Source organism: Coloeus monedula, assembly GCF_965178545.1.
Source record: "Coloeus monedula genome assembly, chromosome: 19".
Taxonomy (NCBI): domain Eukaryota; kingdom Metazoa; phylum Chordata; class Aves; order Passeriformes; family Corvidae; genus Coloeus; species Coloeus monedula.
The window spans coordinates 11528647-11552715 of record NC_138799.1 but is presented as its reverse complement, the minus strand read 5'-3'; the positions used below and the strand labels follow the sequence as shown (position 1 = coordinate 11552715).

At 48.6% G+C, this 24069-nt stretch overlaps 1 protein-coding gene across 4 annotated transcripts in view; it reads left to right on the top strand.

Moving 5' to 3' along the window:
- The window catches only part of RPTOR (regulatory associated protein of MTOR complex 1), a 101872-nt gene that overhangs the window by 22418 nt on the left and 55385 nt on the right, over positions 1-24069 (top strand). For all 4 annotated transcript variants that reach the window (XM_082294127.1, XM_082294126.1, XM_082294125.1 and 1 more), the window contains exons 4-9: positions 5363-5521; positions 8099-8245; positions 10478-10653; positions 14687-14746; positions 20429-20529; positions 21438-21582. In XM_082294127.1, the coding sequence (XP_082150253.1) occupies positions 5363-5521; positions 8099-8245; positions 10478-10653; positions 14687-14746; positions 20429-20529; positions 21438-21582 (788 nt within the window). The remainder of the gene's footprint in view (positions 1-5362; positions 5522-8098; positions 8246-10477; positions 10654-14686; positions 14747-20428; positions 20530-21437; positions 21583-24069) is intronic.

The window sequence follows — 24069 nt, the reverse complement described above, 5'->3', positions numbered from 1 at the left end:
GGTTCTGTTTGTTTATTATTAGTCCACCAACATGCCCAGCACAGAGCTCAGCCTGGATTTCCTCTGGATTCCTTTAAACACTGATGTCATTCTTCCTGCTTTCTCCTTTCCGGGTACCCAGGTGGTTTCAAAGGGATTTAACATCTACAGGTGATGTTCAATAATTCAATACTTAATTTAGTTTACACTTTTTGGTTCCTGGAGATGGGATGGGGCTGTGGGAACTGGGGGGGGGGGGTGTCTCACTCTGTGTCACCCACAGGGGTTGGGGATGGCTGCACCAGCTCTGGGCTTCTCAGCTTGCTGAAATTGTCTGATCCTATTCTCGATTTTCCTTTTTTCTTTTTTGGCCGTGTTCCTGTTTGTTGTTTAGATGCTCCAGTGTGTTCAGGAGATTTAAAAAGTCAAATACAATGGTGTTGCTTTGCTGTGTGGCACCACATGTTCACCCTGGCTGTGAATTTTTGACATACATGTGCCTGTTTTATGCGTCTGAGCCCCCGTTTGTTCCAGACACTCTCAGGAACACGTTGCATCAAACTGGCAGCTGCCTCCGGAAAAGTGGAATATGAATTAATTCAATTTTATGCTCTTCTCTTAAAGGAAAATTTAATCCAGGATTTTTAGTGTTCCAAGCATCTGAGAAACATCTCTGTCTGGGGTGGTTTTATCCATGGCATTAGTGTGGCACATGGAGCACCAGGGATGGTGAGCAGCGAGCTGGAGCCCTGAGCAGCAGGGATGGGTTTGTGTGCTGGGCTCCAGACACACAGCCAGGAGAGATGGTGTGGAACCTGCCCACCCTTGGCCCTGGAAGCTGCTGGTGGCATTCCTCTTGGGTTTTAACCACTTACTTCTTTGTCAGGCTTCTTTGTATTTCAGTTTTTCCAATTTGGGCGTTGTTCCAAAAACCCCTCTCTTGGAATAATTAGCTTGCTTTGATTCCTTTTAATTAAATCATGTGAAGTAGGCTGGCTGTGTGCATGGCAGCATCACAGGTTTAGCGTCTTCTCTGCATTTGGAAATCGGGATTCAAATCTGCTCCAAGTGGCAGCCGCACCCTGGGATGGTCCTTGGGATTTGGCTGTGTGAGGATAAAGTGTTGCCAAGGATGAGGGCAGAGCAGCACTCGCTGCCTCTCCGCATTTGGGATCCACCGTGGGGAGGCTTTGCCATGGGCTGGACGGCCCAGGATGTGGAGGTGATGGATTCTGCATTGGGATCACTGGGGTGGGACTGGGTTCCTCCAGGAAATCCTGCCCTGCCCTGCTTTCCAAGGTTCTGCAGGACAGGAAACCTTCCAGTCCAGTGGATTGTCCATGTCCTGCAGGTATGGAGTCATGGAATGGTTTGGGTTGGAGGGGACCTTACAGACCATCCAGTCCCAGCCCTTTCCAGTGAACCAGGGTGCTCCAACCTGGCCTTGGACACTTCCAGGGATGGGGCAGCCCCAGCTGCTCTGGGCAGTTCAAGAGGGAGCATTTGAACCTCAAGCACTGCAGCTGTAGTGACTCTATTTTATTTATTGTACCCACCACAGAAACTCACCACATGCAGTGCCTTGTGTGTGCCATTTGCATTTGGGATTCTTTGTCACCCAGAAGCTGTTTAAAAAAACCCTATCTTCAGCCAAATAAAGCTTTTATATCTCATTATAGATTCTGGGTAGGAGCATCCTTCTTCTGCAAGGAGGTGTAAAAGGCAGTTTCAGTATAAAATACTGAATGTTGGAGTAGTTTCTTCTGTGGATAAATTTGGAACACATTCAGTAAGGTATCTTAGGGATAAAAGGGGAGTGACTTCAGGATTTGTTCTGCTGAATGAAAAGAGGATGATGTTATACCTTGTGAAGAGCACAGGCTCTGGATGCCAGCAGAGACATTTGTCATACATTTTTCATACACTTTGTATCTGCTGCGCCGGGGGTTGGGGTTTTGGCGTGGAATCACACACATGCTGTGGTCTGAGTCTTGTGGAGTCTTTCTGGAACAAAGACTCAGGTCTTGGGCTGCAGGAAAATGAAAGAGGAAGACTGGAGTTTTATAGCTTTGATGAGAAAATGGGTTTATCCTCATATTGTCTCAAGGGGAAGAAATCCATCTCCCTGACGAAAGAGCCTCTTGCCTGCTGGGCTGGGCCGTGCCAGTGTCGATGGAAGCCTGGCCTGGCTTCCAGAACTTTCCATTGCCACTGAGAGTTGAGCAACATCAGCAACTTCAATCCCCTGTTCTCACACTGTCACCTCTGGCACTCTGCATTCCTTCCTTTTCACGGGACCTGATCCTGAGCTGAGTTTCCTGGACTCAGCAGCTGGCAGGGTGAGCAGAGCCGAGTTTGGGAGGTGATGACAAGCCAGTTCTGGTGTCTCAGGTGACAGCAAAGCCCTTTGGCACAGCCACGGAGCTGCTGCAGCCCCGGCTCCTCAGGAGAGGGGCCTCTGCCTGGGGCTCCTCCTCAGGGTTGGACGTGTGTCTTGGCCCCATTAAAAATTAAAGGAAAACCTGTAATTAGGTGAAGTTTCCAAAGCAGAGCCGTTACTTTAAGCTCAAAATCCAAGGACTGTGGGAATTTCTGCAGCCAGTGCATCCTCATGTTCCAGTGGGGTAGGAGCTGATGAATCTACTGAAGGGGTTTTTCCCCTCTGGACAGACTCGTGTTTGAGAGGTCACTGCTGTGCCCTGCTAAGCAGGGAACGCCTGGGTGGTTCATTTTTCCTTTGAAAGAAGTAAATCCCTTGTGAAACAAATGGACAGTAATTTGGGAGGTCGTTCTATGTGGGGCATCAGGGGATGATCGGCACCACGGCTTCGGAGTGGCACCATCTCACTTCCCATTTCAGCATTAAACAGGGGTAATGTCCACATAAAACCACTTTGTGCCACCCCCAAACTGGTTTCTTTTCCTGGTTTGGGTGTCAGAACTTCTTTCTACTGAAACTCACGCAAATTTATCAATATAGTGTTTTATCAATCCTGAAGTTTCAACACTGAACGGTGAAATGTCTTAAAAATGAACATCCTAACTGTCACAAGTGAGCAGGGACAAGCTTGGATAAACCAGTGAGTGTTCCACAGAAGTGTGGCAATAAACAAGCAAAACTTTTAACTTTGCCTGTGTGAGCAGAATAATGAGAATGTCCTGGATGAGGCCACCAGGTTACTGTGTTTGACAGGAGCTGTTCAGTGAGACAGGAGGTGATCAGGAAATCACATTCCCACGGAAGGGCAGCTGCCATCCCTGTCAGCACCTCCCTGCCTGCCCGTCAGGGCGCTCCGGCCGGGCTGTGACAGCTCTGCTGCTCCAGATGCATCACCCAGCTGAAGGCTGGAGTGTCCTGTCTGTAATTGCATCAGGAGGCACAGGCTCCTTGCCAAACGGCAGGAAATACCTGCCACCAGCACCTGATGGAAGGCAGGGAGGGCAGCGTGGTGGTCAGGGCCAGCAGCGCTCGGGAACTGGGCAATGGCTCATAAAAACGGGGGAGAACAGCCCAAAGTGTGGGGGGTGTCTGTGGTACAATGGGAGCTGCTGAGGTTAAGCCCCACAGAGCTGTCGGGTTTTGGTTGGGCTCTGTTACCTTTTGCACTCATTAGTGCTGGAAAGCTGCTGCTGGGAACTGGAGGGGAAGGAATCAGCACCTTGACAGGGAAGGTAAAGGAATAACGATGGGAGGAAAGAAAAAGACCAAAAAAGCACCACCTGGGCTGGGGTGTTACTCACATACCTGGTTCTTGTCATACCTAAAACCCACCTGAGTCCTGAGCTGGCAGGAGGACTCAGACTGTGCTTTATTCACAGGCTCCCTCCCCTCCTTTCCACGCTCCTTGTCCTCGTGTTTCTCCAGACCCAAATGATCTGTTTGCAGTTTGGAAATGGAGATCTACAGACTTTAGTTTTAGAGTCTGAATCCACCTCCATTAACTGCAAGCTGTGTTTAATATTGATGCTCCAGGGACGTGAGGAGGGATGGAATGAGCCTGTTCTCCTGTGGAAAAAAGCTGAAATTCCCCAGCACTTCGCTTTGGGTGACTGGTGAGGCTGCCAGCAGCCAGGCTGGGATTTAAGGGGCACATTTTTGCAAATCAGTGTCTTCATCACTACCCTGAGTGGAGAGAGGAGGAGGTGGGGGATCTGTGGGAAGATTAATGCAGCCTCTTGGCTTTCCTGAATGCTGAGGTTCCCAGAAAGGATGAGGGTGTCACATCACTGCTTCTTGCTTCATATTTTTCCTCCTTTTGCTTGCTTTTCTTGGGTGTTGCCATCACTAAATGCTGCCGTTCATTGTTCCCTCTCCTGCTGGCTGGAGACTCTGATTGTTAATTGAGCAGCACTGTATCTGCTCTTCAGGCTTCTCAGATAAACAATTTAAGTCCTTCATCCTCTTTTACTGTGACTTTTTAAGACTTTTTTATCTTTGGCTGCCATAGAGAAAAACCTAAAAATCCCAAACTTTGGCCCTGGTTTGGTTTGTAAACAGGCTCCCAATGGCAGGTTTTGTAGAGGTGTGTTTGTCCTGCTCTTAAACTTGGGTCTTTGTTTCAGTACATCACATTGGAAGCTTTTATTGTGATTCTGGGGTTTCAGTTTCTGCAGCTCTGGAGAAGAGAGAAAGAACCAGGCTTTTGTCTTTCAAAGGGCAGTTGAAAGACTTTCTGTTATTATTTGGCCTTACTTCAAAAAAATGCACTTTTGAGCGTGACAAACCAGCTCCTACCTGGGTGTCTTGAACTCAGCCAAGTTAAAACAGGTTTGAATCATCAGGGTTTTTGCCAGTTTGATTTTTCCTCCATCCTCCAATGTGCTCTGAGTTCGGTGCTCGTGGGAAGGGTAACGTGGTGTCCACAGCCACAGCTGGGGGAATGCAGCAGTTTTTCCCAAGGCAATGTGCAGTTTCCAAGGGCTCTCCATCACTTTCCCCCCCTTTGTACCCAACTGTGTGAATGTCCAATTCCTGGGCCTTTTGTGTCCTTTTGTCTCGAGAATGGTGTCGATCTGTACAATTTTCTCTCTTCAAAAGAGGGAATTTGTTCAGTTGGAGGTGTAGAGGGTCTGAATTGGAGGATTAAATGAGGGGTTACTTTTGAGGCTGGCTAATGTTTAAACAGATTTCACCTTCCTAAGGCTTTTTGAATATTAATAATTTAGAAGTGAGTGAGCTGGGTGGAAGCTGGGAGCTGTGCTGAGCTCCCTCCAACCTGTGCTGTTGGTGTGTGTGTGACAGTCCCACACAGCACCACAGACATGCTTTGTCTGTTCAGCCCCACTGTCGACGTTTGGTGTTCCCTTTTCCCAAAGCAGCCAGTTTCCATCCAGCACCCGTGGGACAGGCTGTGCAATGACTCTGTGCCGTGCTGTGTCCCAGGCCAGGTACAAGCAGAGCCTGGACCCCACGGTGGACGAGGTGAAGAAGCTGTGCACGTCCCTGCGCCGCAACGCCAAGGAGGAGCGCGTGCTGTTCCACTACAACGGGCACGGCGTGCCCCGGCCCACCGTCAACGGCGAGATCTGGGTCTTCAACAAGGTGGGTCTGCGGCTCAGCACGCCACTGAAGGCTTCTGGTAGAGCACAGCTGGGGTTTGGAGTTGTGGAGTCACAGGCTGCTTTGGGTTGGAGGGACCTTAAAGCCCATCCAGTGCCAGCCCTGCCATGGGCAGGGACACCTCCCACTGTCCCAGGCTGCTCCAAGCCCCAATGTCCAGCCTGGCCTTGGGCACTGCCAGGGATCCAGGGGCAGCCACAACTTCTCTGGGCACCCTGTGCCAGGGCCTGCCCACCCTCCCAGGAAGAATTCCTTCCCAATACGTACCTCTCAGTTTGAACACATTTTCCCATCACTTTTCCAGGTTTAGGACATATTCACAGGTGTTTGGTTCCCAGTTTGCTTCCTTTGTATTCTTGAGGCTGTGTGGCCACACAGGCTGTCCCTGCCCTGTGGGGCACGAGGGGCTTCTCTCCAGTGCACTGAAGCGATAAATTACTGGCACAGAGATGGAAGGGGAATGTTGAAACTCGGAATTGTGCCTGATTTACTGTAGGTTCCTGCCCTGACTCACTGTCCCGTGTGGCCATACCAAGAGAGAATTGAGACAGTCCCAGGGAACTGGTTTATTGGGCATTTTCTGGCCTTTTGCCACATGTTGAGGCTGCAGTAACATTTTTCATGTATTTATTGTGAGTGCTGCTGTATTAGTAAGGAGCAATGTTCTAGTTAAGTTACTGTTTCCAGAGAAAATCTCAATGTGGTTTCAAAAAGATAAAAAATCAACATCCCCCAACTTCAGACATGTTTATTCTGGCATTTTAAGGAGCTTCTCTGCGAATTCTGAAGGCCTGCTTTTTTTTTAAATACCTCTGAGTTGTTCACTAAACAATTGGGGATGAAATGTGCTCACAAGCAGTCTCCAGGTGAGCTGTCTTTGTGTCATGTCCCTGAGGAGGCACAGAGGGGTGGTGGGAGCAGTGCTGGAGCAGGGACTTCTCCTCCAAGCCCAAGCCAGGGAACAAACCGTGCGTCCAGCCCAGCGTGGCAGCTGCATCAAAGCATCACCCTGAGCAAGTGTGCTGCAGAGCTCTGCTTTAACACCCCTTCTTGCTTCAAACCGCCTCATTTACATATCATTAGCAAATGTGATGTTTTATGTGACCCCCCCAGTAGAGTTGGAACATAAAGTTCTTCTGGTTGCAAATACCACAATATTAATCAGAGCTATAATCCAATCTTAGCTGGAGCAAGATGCAGTAGAAATACAAAGGTAAAACAATGCCTGCCCATAAAATGTCAGTGATGAGATGTGTCAGAGCAGGTTTTTTATGTGGAACTTCCTGGGGTTGGAATGTGCTCCACGTGAGTGCTGACCTTAAGAAAGGGCTGTGCTGAGGACGAGCTGTTCGTGCCTCATTCCACCCTGCAGTGATTTGCAGCTCCCTAAACTGCACCCACCTCCCTAAAACTTTGGCTTTTATCAACAATTTTTCCTATTAATTTTAATGAAACGACCCAAACTGTTATATATGGGCAAAGCTGGGTTTGGAAATGCCTTACCCCTCCCTACCTTATGTAACACATGGTTTATGATCCCTCCTGTCTTTATTGACGCTGATACGTGTCCTTGAAAATTTGATTTTTGTAAAAAGTTTACTGGTTTTATTACAGCTATTTTAAGTCTCTTGAATTTAAATGAGAGTTATGATCCCATCCATCATCCTGCTGATGTTAATAGGAACATCACAGCTTTTCCTGAGGATTTTGGGCCGAGCTCAGGACTGGAGGAACACCAGGTTGCCCTCTGCCTGCAGCTGAGAAGGATCTTGCTGGCAGCCACTGGGTATTTGGTGGTGACTCTTTGCAGGCAGAGATCTGTGGTTTATATTTTCAGCTCACTTAGTTCAGGATTGGCTCCTCATAGCTGGTTTTAAATGGCTGATTTTTATCCTCTTGCCTCCAGTTATTTGGGGGCGTTAAGATGGAAGACAAGGAACAAGATCCTTCCTATTTACAGAAAAGGAACTGTGGGTACTTCACTCTGTTGAAGGCAGCTTTGTTGGTTTTAATTTTAATGGATAATTTGGAAAGTTGCACAGAAGCTAAAGCTGTAATAAAATTATGAAGCATCTCGTTAGGCTCAGGCGGGGTAGCGCTGATGGGCTGCAGGGGCTTAATTATCCATCCTGATTTATTGATGGGGTTTTCAGTTTAAGATGTTTGATGTTAAATTAAAGACAGCTGCTTTGCATCCTTTATCAGTGTTGCAGAAATTTGGGATAAAATTGGACTATTAAATGCTGCTTGGAGTTGTTAGCATATATCAAAACTCTAAATATCTGATACTGAAAACTCTTGGCAGAGTTTTGGGCTTTTTTTTTTAAGAGTTGGGTGTTTCAAATAATGCCACAGTAAAATCTGCTTGTCATTTGTGTTCACTTGGGTTCATGCCCTCATTATTGATAGACACTGACTGATATTTGTATTCATTAATAAATTCAATCTAGGTTTTATTTTGGGGTTTCGTTTTGTGGGTGTGTTTTATTACCTCACCCAGCTCGGGTTCTGGTGCTTCTGTGCCCCACGGTAACAGGAGTGGTGCTTTTCTCCCGGCAGAACTACACCCAGTACATCCCCCTGTCCATCTACGACCTGCAGACCTGGATGGGGAGTCCTTCCATCTTCGTCTACGACTGCTCCAACGCCGGCCTGATTGTCAAGTCCTTCAAGCAATTTGCACTACAGAGAGAGCAGGAGCTGGAGGTGAGAGCTCAGGCTGCACAGCTCTGCTGGGGCTTACTGAACACAAATGAGGTTTAAGCTTGCTTTGCTGTATGTACTGAAAAATGTGTTTAAAACCATGTTGGAAGGCAAATTAATTTGCAAATAACTTTGCCACTCCGATCTTTCTGGTTCAGTTTGCTATCCCATTAAACTTGGAATGATTTTTAATACAAGCACTAATTAAATGTTAATGTTAATAGAATCAATTTGGGCCTTAATGGTCTTTTCTGCTGAGATGAATGCTGAGGTGAACAGGACATCATTATTTTGGTTGCAAAACTCTGGTATCTGGGGCTGTTTTGTGCTGTTGAAGTGAATGAGAAAATGTGAAACAACAAAAACCTGATCCACAGAGGGATTGTCCTGGTGGTTCCAGTTCTGCAGAGTGTGGAATGTGTTCCCAATGAAAAGCTGTCTTTGGTTGCAAATGGAATTAGCAATAAATTTATTGAAGCAAGTCTGAAATGCAAAGTGGAAGGGAAGAAGTTGGAATGTTCTGTGCAGCCTCCCCCTGCTGCCTGCAGCTCACAGGGAGAGGACATTTGTAAAGGTTCACTTCTCACACTTCTAAGACACTGGTTTAGAAACCCCAACACTTCAAGGAAGGAATATTAATTAATCAGGCAAGTGGCTGTCACAAATACAACCTCCAAACAGATGCTAAGTGTCCCTGCCTGCCACTCCTTTCCTTCTGAATTCTGGTTTCTGGAGATGCTTTAGTGGGGACTCTTTGACAGGTGGAAATTCCATTGTACTGAAGAAGACAGTCTGGTAGCCTGGGATCTGCAGATCATTTCATTATTCCTTCTTTTCCATAAAATAATTCCACATTTTGTAACAATAAGAAACTTCCCAAGTCTGTGGCTTGGGAAGAACATCAAGCTGCCAGACAGGGATCAATAGAATTGGTAATAGATGCCTTTTCAAGTCAAAGAAACGTGGTCTGAATATCCTTTTCCAAGTTTCCCTATCAGCCTGTGACTTCCACTGGGGTATTTTTGGGGCCTTTATCCTTTGTTTATACGATGCTCTCTTCAGCATTTTGGTTTTGGTTTCTCATTCTGTTCCCAAGCAGGTTGAACAGGTCTGACTTCACCTTCCCTTTCCCTGCTTTCTTCACCAATTTCCTTTTCCCCTTGGCTCATGCTGAGCTCCAGGAGGCCTTGGAGGCTGCTTTGGGAGGGAGCAGCCCCAGGGACTCTGCTGTGAGGCAGATCCACTGCTCCGGTGGAGCTTGTGCAGGAAAACCTCTGCAAGTCTGGCCAAGTGAGAGGGATGGGCACAAGTGATGATGTCAGTCTTTATTTCAACAAACATTAAATTCCATCTTCCCTGGGATTTTTCATCTTGTGGAATATGTGAGGTTACATGGGACAGCTGCTTTAGTACTGCTGCTCTTGCAGCACAGGTTAACACTACCAGTTAATTCGGGTATGAAAATACTTCCAGGGTTATGTGTCAGCTTTTCATTCTGCCCTTAGATTTCATTAACTCCTGGTGCCTGACGGAGGTTCCTGCTCGTGGGGAATTGAAAGCAAAGCCTTGGTAACGGAGAGAGCAGAGTGCTCCCGGCATCATGAGAGCGTGGAGGGGAATTCATTTGGAAAATTATAAATTATCCAATTGTACAAATTCATGAAAAGTGAAGCAAACCTGGAACGGGTACTCCAGAGGGGCTGCCAGAGTGATCAGGATAATTGTTCCCCTTCTCCCTGCAAGGAGATCAGAGGAGTTTGCTGTTCCCTTAATCTGCCAGAGGGATTCTGATCTTCTGATTCCATATATTGCCCTAATAAAAAAAATGCAAAACGTTGGAAAAAAATTTTGGTGGCTGAAGTTTACTTTGTTTACCTGGCTCAGAAAGGTGCTAGAAAGATTATGTTTTTATTCCCTGAATTATTAGTCTCAAAGATCACATTCATAGTCAAAATCTTAACTAGGAGAATCCCTGTGCTTTTGGAAAACGGGAATGTTGGTCTATAGGGTATTTTTACTTTATGGACTGAGGTTTGGTCTACAGGGTATTTCTAGAGTGACTTTGGAGTTAGCAGTTGAGTACTGTTAGTTAGATACGAGTTAAAGCTGCGGCTGGTGCTTCCACAGTCACAAAGAGCTCCAAACCCGGAGCTCCAGGGAACACTGGCAGCTCTTCCTGGGTTATTTCCTCACCTTCCCTGACTCCCCCCTGGGGAATTCCCTTGTTCTCCACAGGTGGCTGCCATTAACCCCAACCACCCCCTTGCCCAGATGCCTCTGCCCCCCTCCATGAAGAACTGCATCCAGCTGGCAGCGTGTGAGGCCAACGAGCTGCTGCCCATGATCCCGGACCTGCCTGCCGACCTCTTCACCTCCTGCCTCACCACCCCCATCAAGATCGCGCTGCGCTGGTGAGTGCCAGTCCCTCCTGCACAGCCTGGGGCCTGCCTGGGGCACCGCAGGGCTTTGGAAATCCAGCAGCTTCACCTGACCCGGAGCTCCCCTGCAGTGCTGAATAGCAGGGTTTGAACTGTGTGCTGGGGACAGTGGCTTATTAACGAGAGCTAGAAAGGTGAAAATATTGTTATCTTCTACTTACTGCATTTCAGTTTCCAGCTCAGTACCTAGGTTTGCTCAGATTAAGGGATTTACTGTTCTGGGAATTAAATATCTGCTTCCCCAGAGAGCAGGAATGGTACACAGTGCAATGCAACTTTCTGTAAACTGTCCTTTGCACAAATCACATTCCAAATATTGCGGTTGCTGTAAATAATGCAGGAGCTTTAAAGAGTGCTGAAGTGAGAGGCAGGGAGTGATAAACCAGGGAAAGATGTTCTGGAATGACAGACCGAGTTAATTAGGCAGAAAGTTAGAGAAGGCTGCTCCAGAGAGCAGGAGCTTTCCAAGAGCAGTGTTCTACCCAGCATCAGGGACCTGTGCCTGGGGAGGAGTCTGGAGCCCCCAGAGCTCGGAGGGTCCATTCCCAGGGGCTCTTCCAGCTGCTCCTCTCAAGTTCGTGCCTGATCCAGAATGGAAAAACTTCGGGGCATTTGTTGGATGGGGTTTGAACAGGCAGAAGCCCACAGACACTGCAGGAGGTGGTGAGAAATTGTCACCACAGCTCCAAGAGTTACTAACTGCCCTTTGGAGATATTTGTAATAAATTACAATTCTTTAAACTCTTTCTGTTTCACATTAGCAGCAAACTGAGTGAGTTCTTTGGCCATGCTCTGGTTTGGGTATGTGAAGTTCTGTAAGAGAGGTTTTTTGGTGGGTTTTGTTTGTTAGATGTGCTAAGAAAGGTTTTTTTTTTAGATACTATGATCTGTTCAGGAATTTTCTGTTCCTCATCTCCATGGGAACGTGGCTGAGGGGGTGAGCAGGGCAGGTTCTCCACAGGCTACACCTGCATGAGAGATTCTCCGAGTTGTGTCTCGGGGTGTTTGACAGGAAAGGTGTTTGTAAAACTGCTCAGGAGAAGGGTTTAAACACCTGAACCTCAGCTGGCTAATGCTGGAAGGTGCCATGGGAACTCCTGGACAGTGAAGAATTCCCTCCCACCTCCAATCCAATGATTGTGTGGTGTTCAGTCTCAGAAATGTTATTCTGATGAAGGTTATGCTCCTTTTGTGTTCCCAGTTGATTGGCATTATTGCAGGTGTGGGTTTATCCATGCAATCCTGTAAATAGTAAGTGCTGCTGTGGATCATTGGTTTTCACTGATGTTAATAAACACAACAAATGCAAAACCAGACCCTCTGCTGCATTCTAAGAGTTTGAGCCAAGCTGTGTGTTGATGTCCTAAAGCTGGGAACCAAAAGTAAACACAGATACCTTTGCCATTAAAACCTCCCTTTTCCTTCATCTCAGCCCTTTTCCTAGAGCTGACCCAGAGCCCTGTGGGACTGCTTTTGAAATGTGACATTTGTGCAGCTCCAGCCTGGCACTCTAGCGAGGTTTCATATATGGAATTTATGGGCAAATGAAGGTTTGAAAAAACATTTATCCATCCCATTTTGTTCTGGAGGACAGAATCCCTCATCAATTGGGGCTGCAGCTGTAGCCACTTCTGTCTAATTTCAGGGGAAGTAAAATTGATGCTGGGAAGAGAAGCACAGGTCAGCCAAGCCCTTGGGATGTGGGGCATGGAACTCCTGATGGCAGCCTGCAATTCCGGGAGCCTGGAGTGTGACTTGGCTGTGTGGACGCTGATTGTCCTTGTGTGTAGTGACTGCTGGGAGCTGACGTGTTCCAAATAGATCCTGTAACTATATAAAGCTCTGTGTGAGGCAAATTGGGAGCTAAGCTGGATTGTTAATCCTGGCGGATCGCGCCGTCGGGAGGCGGGCGCGGCCGGGGAGGAAACGGGCAGCGCTCGGGTGTTTGGGGCCCTGTTTTACGCAGATCCCGGTGGCTCACGGTGTCCAAGGCACGGGCAGCTCCACTGGAAGCTCAGGGTGACTCATGTGCCTGCCTTTCCATCGCTCCTGCGAGGTGCAAAGCGGCTGCAGCCGCACAGCCGGAGTTCCGCGGGTCCGGCGAAGGCTGCGCTGGCCTGAGCTGACTTCAGGGCCTTGTGCCTTGGAGCTGTGAAGTCCCATCCATAAAGAGGGGTAGGGATCCTGAAAAGTGCTGGAAAACCCCCAAAGGACAAGGAACAAAGCACTGGGGAGCTGCTCAGCCTCGGGAGTTAGAGGTGTGCAGTTTGTTCTCCAGAAGGCCCGGCCAGCACTGGGAGGGCACAGGAAAGGACTGGAGCTGTGGCTGCTGATGTTCTGTTTAAAGTGATGTGTGGGCTTTTTCCCTAACGTATTTATTTTGCATTTCTGCTTGAGATTTTGAGGTTAACTCAAATCCAGTGCTCTGCCCCACATTGGTTTAAACAAACTACACTGAGTTTCAAAATATTCCCGTGATACTGAGCACCATTTCCTGCATTTCTGGGTTTGGGTTGGGAGGACCTTAAAGCCCAGCCAGTGCCACCCCGTGCCATGTGCAGGGACACCTTCTGCTATCCCAGGGTGCTCCAAGCCCCAGTGTCCAGCCTGGCCTGAGACACTTCCAGGGACACCCTTCTTTAGAGGCAGCAGATGTCACCGTGCAGAGCTGTGCTGCTCTCCTCAGAAGGGTTAAACTCTGCAGCCTCATCCCAGGCACCCGGCTCTGCCAGGCTGAGTCTGCCTGTGGCTGTTTAGGAGGGAATTTCCCTGCGTGGTTCCGTAATGCACTGTCGTAAGAATTTTATATTCCAGCAGATTGCACAGGGATCCCACTGCAGGTTCCTGGGTTCTTTCTGGCTGCTTTTTATGCTGGATGACGCACACGTCAGGAAAGCAGCCTGGGGACCGTGAGCTTTCCAGAGCCTGTCCCACTCCTGGGCTCCCATGGATGCCCTTCAGGCAGGGGATGCCACTGGAAAACTGGAGTGGTCCTCAAGATTTCAGAAATGAGCTCTGCATGTCTTGTCTTTAATAAGTAATTGTTCTCTCCTTTACCTGGGGAAAAACCTTCTGGACATGGATAATGTGCCTCTGGTGAGGAGAGATGTGGGAGATGGGATTGTTGAGCAGTGGAGCCCTTCTGGTCCCACAGAACTGGGCAGTGTTGGGGCAGATGTCAGCTGAGGTTACACTGAGGGGTAAATTCCTCCTTAAACAGCAGAGAGTGGATTCCTGAGGGACTGGGGCAACGGGCTGGGAATGCGGCGCTGTCGGAGGAAGTCATTGCAGGTTGGATTTGCTGGGTTTCCATCCCGGAGCTGTGTTCCCACTGCTGCCCTGTGTTCCCAGGATGGTTGGAGGAGGGAGGCAGCGCTCGGAATCCGGCCGGCAGCGTCCCCCCTTCCCACACGCTCCCGGCTTTAGCAGCTTTGGGGATTTTCCAGGTGCTGCTGACAGGGCTCGGCGATTTCCAGGGCTGCTGTTCCTGGAGTAGTGGGATTTGTAAGGCTGAGGAAATGGAGTCAGCAGTTTTTTTAATTAAATAACGGAGGTGTCTGAACCTGACGCATTCCTCCCCTTCCCTGCCTTCTCCCCTTCCCTGCCTTCTCCCCTTCCCTGCCTGCAGTGCCAGATCTCTCAGGGATGCCCGGCCAACGCTGATCATTATTCCTGCAGCGTAATCCTCCCCGGCTCTGCTGCTCCCAGGAGGCTGTGCTGGATGCCTGGGAGCCCTTTTCCCCCGCTGTGTGTTGGAACACTTGTCACCCTGACAGTTACAATGGCCCAGTTTTGACACCTGACAATTGAAATCGCCACAGAATCACGAGGGTGACAAATGCTGAGGGCCTCGTTTGGCTCTGATCATGCCATGCCCAAGTTTCCTACCCAAACACCATTTAAAAGCAGAAATAGTGCAATAAAGAGCCCTCCTACTGCATCCTCTCCACAGAGCCTTGTCATTAAACACTCAATTAGTGTGTTCTATTTTACTGTCTCTCCCCAGGTTCTGCATGCAGAAGAGTGTCAGGCTGGTGCCAGGAGTCACATTGGATTTAATAGAGAAGTAAGTCAAATTTTGTATGTATTGGGGTGTCCTGAAAGGGGTTAGGAGAGCAGAAGTCTGGATAAGAAGTGTAAATTCTTAATTTGAAAGTGTTCCCAGACTTCCCTGGTATTTGGTGAGGTGCTGCATGGTGTGGGGAACTGGAGCTGCCGGTGGCACCTTATCAGTAATGGGGTGAGATCACATCAGCTCCACTTCCCTGTGCAATTTGTGCATGTTTTCAGTCAGCTGAGGTTCAAAAAACCCCTCAGTGCTGCCAGCCCTTCCACACAGGTGTGTTGGGCCAGCCAGGTTCATCAGCAGTGTTAAGGTTTTTAATTATGCTAATTTTAGATGGGAAAAAATTATCTCCTCTCAGCTGGGGAAGGTAAGAGATAGTTTGTATAAAGCTGTCTTTCAGAGATACTCATTGGGCCAAAATAAAAAAAAATACAGCTTGCAACTGACAGAGCAGAGGCAGACCCTGTCTCTCAGAGGTGTCAGAGTGGTTTTCAGGGAAAGGATTCAACACTGGGTGTTGCTTTCTTTGAAGGCTCTGGGGAAAATGTGCTGGGGTTTGGGTTCTTGTGGCCTCGAGGAGATGGGAAGCAGGAAGGAAGCCTTCCTGGGGCTGACCTCGCTGTGCCTGAGTGCCAGAGGTGTGCACAGATTTGGGGATGAGGAGGAGACTGAGGCCACCTCAGGCTGCTGCAGAAACAATGGCTGTGGTATGTTAATTGATTAACGATTGCTACAAGAGCATCTCTAATCAAAGAGTGGTGAGGTCGCTGAAGGTCTGAGCCAGGCAGCTCAGCCTCAGCCTCACAGCACTTGGATGTGCTGCTGAGTGTTAAATCCTCCATGAACAAAGGTTTCCTGGCAGAAATAGGTTTTTGTTCAGTGCTCTTAGTCTGTGCTGTGCCACAGCACGTGTGTGTGTGTGTGTGTGTTACAGGCTTCTTCAGGGGAAGGGTGCCAGCAGCAGCTTCCTGTGGATATCAAATATTTAAACCTCATCATCTTAAGCTGCTCCTTATATCAATTATAGAAAACACAGATTTTTATTACAGTCTCGAGATAGACCTGGAATAATTCCTGGATTGCCTATGTGTATATTGTAATTTCTAATTCAGTTGTCTTTAAAATTGGGGAAGGAGTTTCTATTGCAATTAAGCTGCAGACTTTGAGGCTAAATGAAGCTGCACCTTCTCCAGAGGACTCCAATTTCCAATTATCCGGGCTCAGCCCACGTCCTGGTGAGGGAACGTGTGGTGGATCCTGATGTGCATTTACATCACAGATCTTCTGAGATAAAGCCAAAACAATCCCTTAGCTTAGAAATAAAGATCTTTGCTGGAGCCAGACAGCGAAGTATAAAGGAATTTTGGTGGAGTATTGGGAATTTGGGAACTTCTGGCTGCCACCTCGTGAGACCTTTTGTTGGCAGCATCTCTGGCCATGTTCCTCCTGCCTTGGGGGGACTTTTCTGTTTGATCCCAAGGCTTCAAGTCATCTGTGCTGGAGGTGTGGCTGCTGAGTGGCGTGAACTGGGCTTTGTTCTGCTTTTTAAAAAGTTTGGGAAAAACCCTAAGGAATGGTTTATGGGAATAAACCTGTGGTAGTGGGAGTACAAAACTGGATGCCAAGAATCGGGGATGTACAAGGATGCTTTAACCTCTGTTGCTGCATTGGGCTCCCTCTCCCAAAATCCCACTCTCAGGGGACCAGGAATGGTGCATGGCATTCCTGGGACTTTTAACTTGGGCCCATTGTGCAGAAGGAGGGAATTCTAAACAAAAATCCCACGAGAAGGGGAAAACAAAAAAAGCCTCGAGAGCTGTTCCTGCTTCTGGTGGGGCCTCTTGGAAGAGATCCTGTGACAGTCTGAGGAAATGGCTGTGTCTGGGCCCCCAGCTCAGTGTCACTGCCCCTGGGGAGGAGCCTGCTCCCTCTGGCCCCTCGCTGTCAGGGCTGGTGACAAAGGACCCCTCTGAATGCCACGACGTGGGGAAGGTCCTGGTGGGGCTGATCTGGAGCAGAGCCTGCTCCAGGCTGTCGTGCACCAGCACCACATCCATAAAAGTCACCAGAAATAACAAATGTGAGACTGAAATTAATGTTTGTTTCCACTTGAAGCATTATCAAATGTCAGGGGTTGGAAATTGCTAATGTTTTCATGTCTGTTGGGTATTGATGGGTGATGGTTCAGTCGGAGCCAGTTTAAAGATGGAGGAAGAAAAAGAAAATCCCAAGAGATCAGACAGCAAAAGTGATGGAACTGGAGAAACTGTAGGAATTAATCTGTAACAAATCCTTTGGTGCCCTCTCTTTCAGGATGGGAGGTTGGAGTGCAGGTGAGCAGCTGACTGGGAGCATAATTCATTTCCCCAGGTGATCCCAGTATCAGATATCATCTACTCCAGTCCCTTCCAGTGATTTCCTCTGCCAGGCTGTTCTGCTGCCTGTTGTGGCCAAGGGGCTCAGGGGACATCACTGGCACTGGCCTGGGGGGACCAGGAGCTGCAGGTTGGGGTGAGTGGGGCTGAGTAAGTGTCCCTTTGGCACTTCCACCTCAAAATTTAACACAAACGGCAGCTCTTGGCTGACTTTTTGAAGTCAAGCACACGGTCTCAGAGGATTTTGTTGTGTCAAACTCACTGGAAGTGATGATTGGTTTGCAAAAGTCAGGAGGACAAAAGGTGTCCCCACGTGGTGATGATCTGACTGGGTTTGGGGTTAAATAAAATTATTGCTGCTCTGTAAGCAGACAAGGCCAAATGCTTGTTAAGGTTCCCTTTGCAACAAGGTGCAACATTGCTGCTGAGGTACCCAACCTGCCTGGTGCTGCCAGAGCTGCTGCAATTGCAGCTTGGCAGAGCCCACCAAGGTTCCTAACTAATGGAGAAAGGCATTGGGTTACAGGAACAGAGCTGGTGTTTGCAGCAGGATCAGACAGGGCCGACCCTGGTGCCTCTTGGACAAGTGACTGATGGTGGTAGGAGGCAGAGTGACACTTGTGCTGTGCAGGACCTCCCTGCAGCAGCGCTGGGGCCACATCCTGGAGGTGTCTTTGCAGATACTTAATCAAGCCTGTGCTAGTCCAAGCTCAGAAATACCGCAGCCTTTTTTAAATTTAATATTTATTATTTATAGTGGAAGACGATAATTCATGTTTTGCCTTTGCACCTGGGTTAGGCAGCTTCCAGCCCCTTGATTTTCTTCTAGAAAACTCAGTGGAAGATGTCAGAGGTGATTTCTGTGTCTCAGTGGGTGCTCCTGGCCCCGGTGTCACGGGGCTGCTGTGCCCCAGCGCCCTGGAACCTCCCGCAGCGCTGCTGGAGCTGAGGCAGCGCCGGGCCCTGCAGGATGGGATCGTGAGGAGTTCCCTTCTGTGCTCACTCAGGTTTGCTGTGCTGGAGTGGCTCCTTTGTCACCTCTGTCACGGGGTCTCAGGCAGTGCAGGCACAGCCTGTTGTGAATGCAGAGCGGGGATCCTGCTCCCAGGGATGGTTTTCATGGCAACGCTGCGCTCACGTCCTCGCTCCGGAGCTGCCGCTGCAGCTCCTCCAGCCCTTTGTCATCCTCAGACTTGGCCAAGGTTTCACAGCCCGGGCACGGCACACCTGGATCAGCCCCGGATTTGGTGGTGGGCACACATCTCTGAGCACAGGAGCTGTGTGGGTCCTGTCTGCCCAGCTCTTGCCGGGTCAGGAGGTTTCACACAGAACCACTCAGGTTGGAAGAGACCTCCAAGATCGAGTCCAAGCTGTGCCCAATTCCCCCCTTGCCACCAGCCCAGAGCACTGAGTGCCACATCCAGGCCTTCCTTGGACACCTCCAGGGATGGGCACTCCAAACCTGCCCAGGCCACCCCTTCCAGTGCCTGACCACCCTTTCCATGAAGAAACTCCTCCTGCTGACTAAAAACTGCTGTGAAAGTTGCCAGCACGTGATGTGAGCCAAGTGTCTGGCTTACTGGGGAAGCTCAGCAAGGATCCCTTTGGTTCCCAAGTAAGCCCCCTCTGGCTTGGGGAGCTGTGCTCTGCTGCAGAGGGTGTTCTGCAATGCAAATATTGACAGGGAATCCTCACCAGAGCCTCTGTGGCCTCGTGTTCCCTGCGCGCGCTCCGGGGGATCCATTAGCAAACACTGCTTCAGAGATGTGTATTTTTCCTCTGATACCAAGACAGACAGGAAATTTTTATAAGATGTTAATTTCTAGCTGGTTTAGAACTGTATTTATACAGGGGAATGTGCTGCCTCTGAACCTGCATGGGAATGGTGCTGCTGCATGTGTCACAGAGTGAGTGGCCATAGAAAGGCTTCCTGTGTTGGTCCTGATACTTCTAATATTTAAAAACTTATCACAGAAAGGAAATTGGGTTAAATTAGGATTAAATCCATAGGATGTCTCAGGTTGGTGCATGTTTCTGAAACTTCCTCATGCTATTGCTGATACTTTCTCATGAGGAGAAGAGCAGTGCTCAGGGGTGCCAGGCTGTATATTTTATATTGTATGTCTGATTATTAACAAGGCAGCCCAGGCCTCGGTTTGTTGGGTGGGTTTTTTCCTTCTTTTTTCCTTGTCTTTGTTTTTATGAGGAACAAATAAACATTCAAAAGCGTGTTTAGAGAAGCTGATCAGGATGGATGCAGGAGCTGAGGAGAGTGAAGAGCTGCTCACAGCCCTTGTCTTCCTTGCGGGATGGGGTGTGTTGATCCTGGGTCTCAGGCTGTCACCTGGGCTCTTCCATCACTGGAATCAGGTCGCCTAATGGTCCTCTGGTTTGTTCTCATGTGAGAAGTTTGTTCAGCTTCAGGATGAAAACAATTTGAAGGACTTTTTTCAGTGTACAAAAACAAGACGCTGGGCTCTGGAGAGCCTGGTGGAACAATGCTGTTCCTCCTTCACTGAATGTGCTTCAGCCAGGCTGGTGGCTCAGGGGTGTTGGTACTGAGAGTAACAAATGTGAACCCCAGAGGGGACCATTGGTTTGTCCTCTCTGACCCTGTGCATGTCTCAGACTGCAGAATGTCCTCAGGCTGCTCCTCAGACGAGTCACGCAGCTCCTGCTCCTCTGAGCTGGCTGTGCCTCGACCCTCGGAGAGATGAGGGTTGAATCACTTCTCTTTCTTCTAGTGGTGAAGTGCTCTTCTTTCTTTCTTCCTCCATTTGTGAGAAGTATTTGTTGTCACCAAGATTTCTCTCTTCTAGGTGTTTATACCAATGTAAACGTTGTTCCTTGCTGGGGTGAATAGAATGACCTTAAATCTCTTGTTCTGTTGCACTGATTCAGTTTTCAAAGCTTTTTCTGCATCCTTCATGTTCTGTATCTCCTGGTTTTATGCTGTTTAAATGAATGCCAAAGTGGGAATACTTGGCAGAACATTCTAGTTCCAGTCTCAGCATACGAGGCCCAATCCCCTCTGCCCACTGCTCCTTGTGATGTGGATCCATGCCCAGTTCCCTGTCCATAACCATCCCTGAATGCCCAGGACTCTCCCAGCTAAACTGGTGTTTCTCTGGAGTGTGTTGGCTGTTGTTCCTGTATTTACCCCTTGAAGAGTCTCCACATGACATGGAAATGTTACAGCAAAGACTCCCTTTCTCTCCAGATCTCGCTCCAAAGCCTCAGAGCTGTGCATGCGTGTATCCCAGAACAACGGGGGGTTTATTAAGGGTTTTATTTCCCCCACTTGTAGGATTCCTGGGAGGCTGAATGACAGGAGAACTCCCCTGGGAGAGCTGAACTGGATCTTCACAGCCATCACAGACACCATTGCCTGGAACGTCCTGCCCAGAGGTGAGGCTGGGGCAGGGGAGGGGCATGAGGAGTCAGATCAATGAGACACTGAAATGAGGAGAAAATTAAACCCTGCAACTGGAAAAACAGATCAGGATGGATCTGAAAGTTAGTTTGTTTTTTATTTGTTCTTTTTCCCAGAGTGTTGCAGAGACCTGATCATTAGAACCCAGAAAGGGTTTTTCTGTGCTAACACAATTGTCGTAGCTTGAATAATTCTCTTTCTTACTGTATTTGCACAGAGCAATCTGTTTTCTTCCAGCCTTGTTTAGTAACATGAATAAAGGCTTTTTCTTTCCTCTTTGCTGGTAAGGCAGTTTTGTTTCCCATGAGTAACTTCATCCCTCATTTCTCTACCCCTGTTCTGCTCTGAATTGCTACTTCTGGAGCACAAGCAGCCAAATTTGTAAACAGTTCTCCAACCCTGCTCTTCCTAATGCTCACACAGCATCAATTCTTCTCTGCCCTGTAGAAGAGAGCACATTTGCTATCGTTTAGGATTCATTTTGGCTTCTCATAAGCACATCCAACTGCCACTTAACAGATGGATAGTTCTTGATTAAACAGTACACAGAGGTCCTGTTCTCCCTCAGTAATTTTCCAAAAACGTAGTCAGGCTGAGCTGAAATGAAACACCAAAAAGGGGATTTGATCCAGAAAAGGCAAAGAAGAACCCAAGGTAGAAAGTGTTTAATTGTGCTGACGTAGAATGGAGTAGCTGTGGTGCTTTGAGGGAGCTCTGAAGGCAGAATTTCCCTTTCGTGGTTGTCATCATGTCCCTGCAGAACTGCTGGAGATTCCTTGCTACTGGAACGAAGTGTTAGCATGGTTTTACATCTTAAACCCTTTTTGCATATTACCTGAGGTGCTGAAACGTGCATGTAGTGACTCCTGCAATCTCTTGGCAGATCTTTTCCAGAAGCTCTTCCGGCAGGACCTGCTCGTGGCCAGTTTGTTCCGTAACTTCCTCCTGGCAGAGAGGATCATGAGGTCCTACAACTGCACCCCCGTGAGCAGCCCCCGGCTGCCCCCCACGTACATGCACGCCATGTGGTGAGTGCTGGGCTCTGGGAGCCTCCAGGGCTGGCACTGCTCGGGGTTACTTGGGATATTGGGAAGGAATTCCCCCTGGGAGGGTTGGCAGGCCCTGGCACAGGGTGCCCAGAGCAGCTGTGGCTGCCCCTGGATGCCTGGAAGTGTCCCAGACCAGGCTGGACATTGGGGCTTGGAGCAGCCTGGGATAGTGGGAGGTGTCCCTGCCCATGGCAGGGTTGACACTTCAGGGTGCCTTCCAACCCAAACCATTCCATGATTCCACTTAAATCTCTGCAGCGCTTCCCTGGTTCAGTCAGTGGATCAGGAGTGGAACAGCTTGTGGCAGCCTAATACCCATCTCCAAAGCTGCTTCTGCTCTGGGCATGCATAATTATCCTGTAATTCTGTGGTGCAGAAGCTTCAGTCCAGCCCTGCCAACTTTCACTCCAAATACCAAAGAGATGGGTCATCTGCTGCCTTTATTTTCCCAAAGTGAAGCTGCTCCCCTGGGATTGTGCAGGGTGGGAAGAGCTGAGGCCTGAGGGAAAGGTCCTTAACTTGTGCTGCTGAAGTAGAAGGAATTCCTGCTGTAGAGTTCCTCTACTTTTACTGTTGCTTTTAAGATGATTAATGGAAATGGAGGTGACACAGTTATCAAAAAGCTCTTAAATGTAGTTCTGCCTATCGAACCAATGTCCCATGAACAATTATAGTAAAAATAATAATAATCATAACAGTAATAACAAAAATGCTGGCTTTTATTTTCTTACTCATTGTGATTAATAGAGCAGCACCAAACTGGGCCAAGTGCAGAGTGGTGCAGTGGCACTGAGGGGGCTCCTGGGGGACAGAACTGAGCCTTGCTGCAGGCTGAGGGAGTGACAGGTAAAGGCAGCTGAGGGGGCTCAACCTGCCTGCATTTCCAGAAGCCTTTTAATAGGTTTCCTCCATAAAAATGTGGAGGAAGGCGAATGTAGAGGGTGATGATGAATGAATGTAGCACTGACAGCAGCACTGAGGAGCTCAGATTCTCAGAGCAGCCTGGGACAGTGGGAGGTGTCCCTGCCCGTGGCAGGGGGTGGGATGAGATGAGCTTTAAGGTCCCTTCCAACCCAAGCATTCCATGATTCCATGGTGTGGTTTCTGTAGGGGCTGGAGCCAGGCTGGCAGCAGGGAGCCCCAGGAGCCTTTGCAGGTGCAGGCAGACACTGAGAAGGCATTTGCTGGTACCACAAAGCTGCTTTAATTATTGAAAATCCTGGAGGAAGTTGGGGGGCCTTTGGCTGGGCTTGGCAGCAGTTGGGCAGCTGAACAATCTGAATGCTGGGACGTGGCAAACAATGTCCCTGAGTGCTTTGGGTCAGCAGCTTCTGAGGAAAACTGCTTCAGTCATTTGGGAATGGGATGAGCTGTGCTGTCGGTGTCACCTGAGGGGCTGGGACACTTGGAAGGGCAGAGCAGGAAAAGCCACCCGAGCACCTGTGGTGACTCTGAGCTGCTGCTGGATGTGGCAGAGCTCCAGCCATCAGCTGCAGTTTGCAAGTGCAGGAGGGTAGGACACAGTGTTGCAGGAGTTTCAAAATTAAACCAGTAAATTTCTGGAGTTATTTATAGCTTGCTTTTTGTCAGCATATTAAAAATCTATATTTTCTGTTCCTTATAGGGATGTAATTCATTCTTATTGCCAGCCTATTAAAAGCCTGTGTTTCTGGTTTCCTATGGGAATATGATTTGACTTGGAGCTGGTGTTGCCATCCATAGGTTGAACCACAGGAATGAAACTGGGAGCTCCTGGATCCCATTTTTTATCTCTCTCAGACTTGCGTGGCAGTGCAATGGGGTCTAGAAACACATTTTCTTTGCTCCTATTGTGGTTCTGGAGCAGAATGGTGCTGGAAATTCCTTTGGGAAGCTGCGGGATGGTGCTGGAGGCACCTTCGTGAAGCCCCTCAGAGCAGAGCACGTTGGTGCTGCTTTTTAGGATTTACCAGAAGAAGTTCCTTGAGAACAGTCACACAAAGGGCTCTTTTCCTTGTCAATCCCAAACACTGGTGAAGTAGAGAGCAAGGGAGCAGGGAATTGACACACTTTATTATTCAGTGCCCTCCAAAAAACGTGCAGTTTGCAGCAAATCCAGCAAAGGGGAAAATTCCACTTTTGTCCGAGGTGGCTCAGTGCATTATTAGGAACTTTTAGAAAGGACGGATTTAGAAACTAATTTAGGGCTCGTTTAAAAATTTTCTAAAAATAATCACTTGTCTATCACCTTTTCACTCAGGAATTTTCTAATGGATCCCTGATCTGAAACCTGCCGACCCATTTTACAGTTTGGATGAGCTCAGTGTTGAGATGAGGGCAGGGGAGTTGGCCACAGGGTGCTGGAAAGGATGAAATTCCAGCCAGGGGCTTGTGGGGATCCCGTGGAATCAAGGCCTGTGGCTCTGGGGGGGGACTGATCCAGCAGACTTTTCTGGTGGGTGTTTTATCCAGACTTTTCCCAGAGTT